The sequence below is a fragment of the Conger conger genome, chromosome 1, assembly GCF_963514075.1.
Source record: "Conger conger chromosome 1, fConCon1.1, whole genome shotgun sequence".
In the NCBI taxonomy this organism is placed as follows: Eukaryota; Metazoa; Chordata; class Actinopteri; order Anguilliformes; family Congridae; genus Conger; species Conger conger.
The window spans coordinates 85987847-85997495 of NC_083760.1; the positions used below are offsets into that span (position 1 = coordinate 85987847).

The 9649-nt window shown below is 42.8% G+C and overlaps 1 protein-coding gene across 1 annotated transcript; it reads left to right on the forward strand.

Annotated features, from left to right (window-relative positions):
• The first annotated feature begins 2080 nt into the window (after window positions 1–2080).
• nt5c1ba (5'-nucleotidase, cytosolic IB a) lies at window positions 2081–9446 on the forward strand. The gene is made up of 6 exons (XM_061242473.1): window positions 2081–2279; window positions 2444–2611; window positions 4043–4172; window positions 5382–5504; window positions 6358–6542; window positions 7772–9446. The coding sequence occupies exons 1-6, from the start codon at window positions 2160–2162 to the stop codon at window positions 8135–8137; spliced, it is 1092 nt and encodes a 363-aa protein (XP_061098457.1). The 5' UTR covers window positions 2081–2159; the 3' UTR covers window positions 8138–9446.
• The last annotated feature ends 203 nt before the right edge of the window (window positions 9447–9649 follow it).

Below are 9649 nucleotides of genomic sequence, written 5' to 3' on the forward strand. Positions count from 1 at the left end.
AAAACAAGTTTCTGTAAATTACCAGCTATTACGGCTAAGAAGCCATATTCAATTTGGTAGTTATAGTCATAAGGAAAGTCGGAAAAAAATATTTTTTTCACAGGAAATATGTAAATTGAAAATTGCAGTTAAGAGTTTTTTTTTTTTATTGATATACTTGATACAGCTGGAATAAAAACATCTAAATTAACTACTAATAAGTTGTTTCGTATATATTTCATGAATCTACAGAATTTTAAAAAGCTAAATATCATAATATGTCAAAATTGACCTATCCAGTCAGAATTGCCCTTTTCACCTGTGGGGGAAACACAGCAGCCCCTACAGCCAGCATATAATAAACAAACATGGCTTCTCAAGAAGGGACACAAAATGGATGACCCATTTGGAATGTTCTAGAGTGACTTTCGAAAAAGCAGATCATTCTCCATTTTGGAAAAAAAAAAACACTTCAGCAGGCTTTTGTGTCACTGGAACAGTTTATTTAATCCCATTTTTCATTCAGGTGTTCATTCCCAAAGTTATAATATAACATGCACTCTGTCCAGGCGGCTTGAAAAATCTTACAATAGGTCATTTCAGACTTCTACCGGCCAAGAGAGGAACAGCAGCAACAAACACCTTCAAACCACGACAGCGTTTATCTGTAAACGCGATGACGTCGAAACGCCATTGGCTGTGGCAATTAGAGCCAATTTTCAACCAATGAGCTTGAATTATTCGACAGTTATACAATGTTTTGGGACAGAGTGCCGGGTCGTCAACTGTATATTTTGAAACCCAAATTTAAGGACTATAAACGCAGGCAGAGGGTGAGTCAATTCAATGATAGGAAGGGATTTACAATGGTCTTGTAACAATGTTCCACCCATACATCATCTTAACCTGCTTATCCTGCATGTCTTTGGACTATGGGAGGAGACCGGAGTACCCGGAGGAAACCCACGCGAACACAGTGCACCGCACTGCACCATCCGTGCCCCCTTGTAACAATGTTTTAACCAAAAATCTTACATATTGTACCTTTAAATATGAATATTTATCCAGCTGAAAATAGCCTGGTGCAGTTAATGAGTAACCTCCGCCCCCATCCCTATAAGATGACAAACTGAGAGCCCTAACCAGGAGTCCAAACTGCTGCTTGAAATACACAGCGCATCGAATAAAGCAACGTTTCTTTAATATTGGAACCATAGCTTTGGCATGAGTGCAGCAAGTACTTGGCAGCGTTCTCCTACCGCGAGGCTGATATGTCTCAGGAAGCCCGCGTGTGGAGAAGTAACCGGAGAGTTCTGCTGACATTGGCGAAACATCCCGAGCGCCCGGCGTATCAGCTGCCGAGCAGAGCCACGACCTTCACATGACTGGCGTTATTGTGCTGAACAATTAAAGCCGCTAGGTGGTCCGTCCTCCGAGGTCGGTTTCTAAGCAACCACCGCTCCGGCCAAACGTTCTATTGTCCGCAGTACTGCATCTACATTATTAATCTAACTACGGTAAACCTGAAACCATACAGGTCTCCACTTGCAGATGCCTTCCCAGCCGTATAGCTTAAGGTATGCTTGTGAATTTGTAAGAGACCCAATTTTTTTTACATGCACACAATCTATTGCGCTGGCAGTACAGTAAAACGATTACCATTATCATGCAGGTTCACTTCTGCAAGTGCAATGCTTATTTAGGCTATTTACATTTTCATTTAATGTTTCATTTCTATTAGATATAATATGTTTAATTCTTATTTACAATCATATAGAATTCATTATACACGTTATTTATTATTTTGTTGATTGTTGTTGCAGTGTCATGCAAAACGTTGTACTATACATACTATTTGTCTATTATATACTTTATAACTAACAATAATTGTAATCAATACGGAATCTAATTACACTATAACTTAATACCAATGTAATATGTATGGCTGTTTTATGAAAATCTAAAAAAGGCAGAATTTGGTACAGTTCTAAACTGTTGCTATCCCACTTCCTTATTGTTGTTTACCCCCCCGAGCACCATGGGAAGGGACGCCCATCCCGGCTTTTTTTCCCCTTCTTTTCTTTGATCTCGTACCCCCGTTTCCGCACTGTCACAGAAGCTTCGGTGGGCAACATCGGCAGTGACGCTTCTTATAATAATCTCTGTTAACCGTCGCGATTATGAGCGCCATCGAAATCAAGGATGTCTCTAATTCAAATGATGAAAACGGAGAAGACACAGATTGGGCAGCAGCTAAGGTTGCTTTTGAGAACTTGAAATCTACGAAGAAACCCCGACCTGTGAGTGCCGTAGCTATTTCCAAGCCAATGTGACGTAGCCTACTGTATGAGTCCGAGACGCGGTTTGTTTTCATCCGCGCTATTGCTTCTTTCTGCGTGCATTTTAAGGTGTATATGTACAATCACGTTATCTACGACTAAACGTATTCTTGCATCGCTTGCAGCCCAAACCTCAGCATGCAGTGACCATCGCCGTATCCTCGCGTACACTGTTTAATATGGTGAAAGAAAGGAAAATATACGAAGAGGAGGGGCTGGAGCGATACGTTGCCTACCAACAGCAGCACGAGGACGAGCCGCTGATGCCTGGGGTGGCCTTTCCGTTCGTAAAGGTATTTCACCGTACAAGAGATTCGTTGCGGTTTTTTCTTCAGTGCAAGTCTAGCTGCACAACAGACTTTATCGTTTACTGTATTTAATTGTGAGCGAGAACTCGTCGATGCCACAGATTATTGTGGAAGAACCTATGCACTTGTAAATCGCTGTGGATTAAAAGCGCCTGCCAAATGTCTTAAATGTAAAATGTAAATGTTATGTATTAAAACGCTTACTCCAACGTCGCAAGTAAAGTGCATATGTTCTCTACTGTGCGCACACAGGTGCACATACAAAGCACAAATAGCTTACAGCATACACTAACCTTTCACTAAAATGGGGGCGTGTGTAAGGTGTAAACTCTAGAGTTGTGGACACTGAAGCAGACGCATTTCTGTGCGATGCTTAAGGCGGTTATTGGGTCATAGAGACTAATCAAAGCTTAAACACACCTGCGTGGTTTACAGCCCAGGGCCAAAGGCACACCCATTCCTGTAAGGAAACTAGGAGACTATGGACTCATTCCAATAATTTATTTTATCCTTCCTTTTTTTCATCCTTCTTGTTATTTGTGTCCTTTTCTCACTTCCTTTCCTTGCCTCCCCGATCGGTGGAGCTAGGAGCAAGGAAAGGAGGAAAGGAAAGGAAGAAGGAGGTGAAAAATTAATGGTTAGAATGAGCCATATATTTTGCGCATACACACAAACACACACCCATTTCTATAAAGTAGTACGATACCAGCATTGGTGAATCAGCATAATATTACCATTAAGCACAGAGCATAATATTTGCGCTTGTTTACATTTCAAAGGACGGATATAATTCACAATTATCAGACTGTTCCCCCCTGCTAGTCCTCCATTCTACAACTTTGGGAGGTCTGGCTCGTTCTGTGGTCCTTGGTGGTGGAATGAGCTTCCCACAGTTAATAGAACTGGGACCTGCAAGGTTGATGGTTCAAGCCCTGGTGTAGCCACGATAAGATGGGCCCCACATTTCTCCAGAGGGGAATGTCCCGTTTAGTCTAATCAACTATAAGTGGCTTTGGAAAAATGCGCCTGACTGCACCTTGGCTCTCAAACCGACACAACTGACTGTGTGTAACTGTTAACACCTGTTGTTCTTGTTGTCCGTGGTTCGTTGCGCTATTGTTCGGTGCTTATTAAGGCGGTGTTGTTTTTGTTTGTATTTGTGTAGCGTTGGTTAATGTTCAGTAAGGTAATTGAGAAGCCCTTCAAGTCTACACTTCTTGTACTTGCTGCCTGCCCAGGGTCTACACTTTCACTTTCTCAGGAAGTACTGCACTTTGATCCTCGACCTTTGAACTTGTGTGTGGGCCGCTCATGATAACAGTGTCCGCCTAATGGCAGTTAAGTACTGGTGTGCAGGAGTTTCAGGGCGGCTGTCGAAAGCCGTGCCCAGCTGAAGATGGTGTTTCCTTGGAACAGGCCTTAATGACCGTCAACGCCCGTCTGCGGGAGCTTTACCCAGACAGCGAGGAACTCTTCGACATTGTCCTGATAACCAACAACCACGCCCAAGTCGGGGTACGCCTCATAAACAGTATCAATTACTATGGTAGGTGCAGCACGCTGTACGTGTATGTGTGTGTTTGTGAGAGAGACAGAGAGCCAGGGGCCAGGCGATCATAAACCGCAAATCGTGAGGAAGGGCGACCTCTTTTAGTTTGTGAACGGACTGAATCCAGCTCATTGTCTAACTGTCTCTGCCATTCGTTCATTTCCATTCATTGGGCTGCTTCAGCTCGGCTGAAACGAATGCTTGATAGAATGTGTCCTGCAAATACAATTAAGCAATATTAGTTATGTGAAGGGGAACTTTATGTTGTGGGTTCTGTAGGAAAAAAAACAGCAGTGAAAGTCTAACGTTGCATGCCAAGAGCGTGAAGTATTTGAATGCAGAGACTAATTACTACAAACAAACATGATTGTTTTGTTAGTAGCAGAGGCGGAAACACCAGGCGTCAGAAAGTAAAAGTCCTGCCACATGTTTCTTTCACCCATGAACTCAGCTGATTTCACTACTTACTTCTTCCTCATGGCTGTAGAATTGTGCCAGTTAGCTAATCCAGGCAGTCAGTAATTGGGATAAAATGCTGGGCAGGACCTTTACCTTTTGAACTGAAATTTCCACCTTTTTCTTAACAGCGTCTCAGAAAATAATCATAGCACTTTCACCTCATGCTTACACCTGCTTAGGTGTGACTTCAGAGCCTTTACTTCCTTTGTTATTATTCATTTAATGTATTTTTTTATAATATAGTTAGGGTAGTTTTGTTCTTGTTTCTATGCAGTTAGTTCAGTAGAGTCGCTGACACATTGTCAGTTGAGTCTGTAGTTCTTGCATTTGCTGTCTCTGTTGGGACTGTACTCTTCCCCCTCCAGGGAGTAACTGCACTTCCACCCCTGATCTTTGCAGTTGTGTTTGCATTGTAAGTCACTGCGGATAAGAGCGTCGGCTAAATGCCAGTAACATACAGTAAGTAAAGCATGACCAACAGAACAGCCTCTGAGGCAATTTATTTGACATTATGAGTGCAGCATACACAGCAAGCCTAGCACTGTTCAGCACCATCACGATACAATTAAAGGTAAGACATTATTTAGGGTAACATATTCAGTCAGTAGAATAAAAGTTAATCAATAGTAACACAGTATCCGCAAGTATAATTAAATAACAACTAAAAATATAATTGAGCAATACAATTTATTGTTTTTTGATACACTTTGATATTGAAATGTGTGTTTCTTTTTTCTTTTTTGTTAGATTTAACAATTGAGAGATTCTGCATGACTGGCGGAGAAAGTCCGATTGGTTATCTGAAAGCCTACATGACCAACCTCTACCTCTCCAAGGACTCTGAAAAAGTGCAGGAGGCCATTGGAGAAGGTAGCCATTTTGTTCCTCTCACAAAGCCTAGAAAAAGGCTATGCTGTGGCCAAAAAGGGATGCCTATGAGCAGCAACAATGCTGTGGCATTCAAATGATGCTCAGTCAGTATTAAAGGACCTAGTGTCTGCCACTGAAATATCCCAAACACCATTACACCACCAGAGCCAGCCTGCAATGTTAGCACAAGGCACGATGCATTCATTACGCTGGGTTTTTTTCTTATCCAAATGATGACCTTACCACCTGGATGACAGAGCAGTTATCAAGATTTGCCAGACCAGGCGATGTTTTTCCAATCTGTAATCATTCAGGTCTGGTGATAACGTGCCCGCTGTAGGCTCATGTTCCTGTTCTTTGCTGACCAGTTGAACGTGGTGTGGGTCTGCCGCTGTAGCCCTCCTGCTTCAAGGTATAGGCCCAGCGATGTCCTTCCCGACATCACTGTTGTAAACAGCAATTATTTGGTGGCGAGATATTAGCTCAGGAGGTTTCCAGTTCAAATGAGAATGAGAATTGCACTTCGTTGTACGTCGCTCTGGATAAGAGCGTCTGCCAAATGCCATTAATGTAATGTAATGTAATGCAATGAGAAGCATCAATTGTACAGCGCTTTGGATAAATACCATTTAGTTGAAGTCGTCAGAGGGTTGCCGGTTCGATTCCCGCCCTGGGTGTGTGGAAGTGTCCCTGAGCAAGACACCTAACCCCCGAATGCTCCTGACGAGCCGGTCGGTGCCTTGCATGGCAGCCAATCGCCGTCAGTGTGTCAGTGTGTGTGCATGAGAAGCATCAATTTTACAGCGCTTTGGATAAATACATTTACCATGAATTCCCCCCCGTGCCGCCGCAGGGATTGCAGCCGCCACCATGTTCACCACGCGGAAGGAGAACCCGCTCAGCGACACCCAGCTGCGGGTGGCCTTCGACGGCGACGCCGTGCTCTTCTCCGACGAGTCCGAGATCATCGTCAAGCAGCACGGCCTGGACACCTTCTTCCAGCACGAGAAGGAGTTCGAGAACTTGCCCCTGGCCAAGGCGAGTCCCACGCCTGCTCAGCGGCTCCGGTGGTTAGAGACATGCTGTATGGGTTATGAAATAACTCATATCCAGCCATGTCTATGATGCACTGGGAATCTGTGTATTTGCGCACATTTGCTGAGTCTGTGGTCCTATTTCGCTATTCTGTAATGTGGTTGGGATGCTTCTGGGCGTGACACTTTTCTGTGTGGAGAGGGATGGATATGCCTGCATAGCCTGTAGGTGGTGAGACAAGGGAACATGCTTCAGTAGATACAGTGGCTTCTGCAATGGCGGAGGTGAAGACTAACTACAGCAAAACAAAAACAACAAGCCAAACAAGACTCAATTCAAAAACCAGGGTCAAGCATGGAAAGGCTTTTCATTGATGATGTCAGCTATTGAGCAACAGAGATATGGAAATAAAAACGGTATATAAAATTTAGATAAGCTAGAAGAAAATGGAGGTGAGTGGGTGGGATTGACGATGGAGGCGGGGCCTTCTTCGTAAACACAGGACCACAGCAAAAAAAACTGCTCCTGCAACCAAACTATGAGAGGAAGCAACCAACTCTGTGTTCTGGTTTCATTAGTAACCGAAACACAACAACTAAATCAAAGACACCTAGTTTGGCTATTTCACAAGTACCCCCGGCCCAGTCTCATCTGAAACTAGCATGAGTCATATATCATGAGCATTGATCTGGGAGAATAAATTAAGGATACATACTGTACAAAGAGTTCACCACAAAAATGTTTTATTCTGTCATAGCAGCAAGATAAAGCCAAAAATAGCCTGAAGGTATTCAAATACAGCGGTGAAAAACTTTAAACCAGAAAACTACAGCCATTCCCTTGAGTCCGATTTCTGCTTGGATTTCACACGTGTGACTGTGGTTGAGACATATCATTGCTTCAAATACAATTCCTGGCATAACTTTTTTCCTGTTCTTAGAATTGATTTTTCATGCCTTGTGTTCATGAAATGAATGATGAATAAAGCAATCAAATAATTTTTTAAAATTTATTATAATCTTTACTTCATACAACTGACTCCCCGTTTGCAGAATAAATAACACTGATTATTTCCAGTTCCAGCCTACGTTGGACTCTTAACACTTCTATCCAGAGCAACATACAACTTGTAATCTTGTACGCAGTCTGTATGAAATCATAAGGAGACTGATAAATAAAAAAGAAAGGAACTTGTAAGGGCTCATATTCACGACCTTTGACCTTTGACTCAGGGCCCTCTGAAGTGCTTCCTGGAGGCCCTCGGAAAGCTCCAGCGGAAGTTCTACACCAAGAACGAGCGGATCAACTGCCCCGTGCGGACCTACCTGGTGACGGCCCGCAGTGCGGCCAGTTCCGGGGCCCGGGTCCTGAAGACCCTCCGGAGCTGGGGCCTGGAGGTGGACGAGGCCCTCTTCCTGGCCGGGGCCCCCAAGGGCCCGCTCCTGGAGAAGATCCGGCCCCACATCTTCTTTGATGACCAGATGTTTCACATCACGGGGGCTCAGGAACTGGGCACCATTGCCGCCCACGTGCCGTATGGGATTGGGCAGAAGTACCACCGGGGTAAACTCATCCAACAGAACCCAAAGGGAAAGTAGCGGGCAAGGGTATTAAAAAAAAAAGGGTCTGTTTCACAGGCACAGATTAAGACTAGTCCTGGATTAAATAGTGTTTTGTATAGAGACTGACCATACAGAACTTAATTTAGTCCAGGACTAGGCTTAATCTGTGCCTGTGAAATTGTCTGTACTGTGAACACCACAGCATTAACTATAGCTGGACTGCCCTCTGAGGGTGGGGGTCCATTTCTCTGTGTTTTGTAATTTCTTTGTCTCCCTGCTGATATAAAAGTTGTACTGTCTGCTTTGAAAACAAATGGTTAAATGATTAAACAAGAGCGAACCGAAGGAGCTTCCAGACTGGACCGAGACTATTCTGTCTTTACTGTACTGTATGTCCTTCACTGGAAACTTCTGAAACACTGGACAGTTTGCACTACTGTAAAGTATCACAAATTATGTATTTGTTTCAAGGAAAACAACACCAACATTTTTGGAAATTTTCCGACTTTACCCAGACAAGATGGAGGTAGGCTACTGACTCTAATAGGCTGCTAAGCTAACAGGTTTTGCTAAGATGGAAATTGAGCCAGTGAATGCACAAAAATGAAAATGAAATCGAACATCTCGTCTAAGTCTGGGTAAGTCTTCCCAAAATGTTGGTGTTGTCCTTTAAGAGCTGAATTCACGAAGGTCACAGTTTACAAAAGAGATTGAACAGAAACACGGATGTAATATGTGTTATAACTTCTCTTTCATTGTATTGGTGTGCATCCCTATCTCTGTCAATTCCCTGCCTGCCATTTCTATGGAATCCTGTGTGTTCTTTAGACGTAAGTCCCTGTTTATTGAGCAAATAATACTATGCATGTCAGTGTTTTTATCCATCTGCTTGTGGATTAACTGTACCACCGAACCACTGTCTGCACAGCTATAAGTACTAAATGTACTGAAACTATGGCAGGTATTTCTCTTAGTCACTTTCAAAACTGTATTTTCTTGTCAGAAAAAACAGTTGTTCATTGTACTGTACACACAATGACTACTCATGTTTTATTCTGTGTAAAGTGTCCATTATTTACCCAGGACCTGAATGCAAAAAACTGTTATTTTATTCATTGTTTTTATTTTCCTTTACCTGAAATCATTATTTATGAGAAAAAAAAATGTCAACAGTGTTCAACACAGAGAATGTTACTGGAAGATATGTATTTGTACTAATGTATAACACTATATAAAATGATTATAATTCCTGTTTTAGAATGCCTTCAGTTCTTCAGAATGTTCAATGCCTTATTCTATAAGGTACAATAGGTAAGATTTCTGTATTAAAACATTGTTACAAGACCATTGTAAATCCCTTCCTATCATTGAAAAAGGCTGACTGACATGTTGACTCACCCTCTGCCTGTGTTTAGAGTCGACACCCGATACCCAAACATTGTGCAGCTGTACAATAATTCAAGCTCATTGGTAGAAAATCGGTTCTAATTTCCACAGCCAATGGCGTCTCTACGTCAGCGTGTTCACAGTGAATTGGGGAGGGATAAA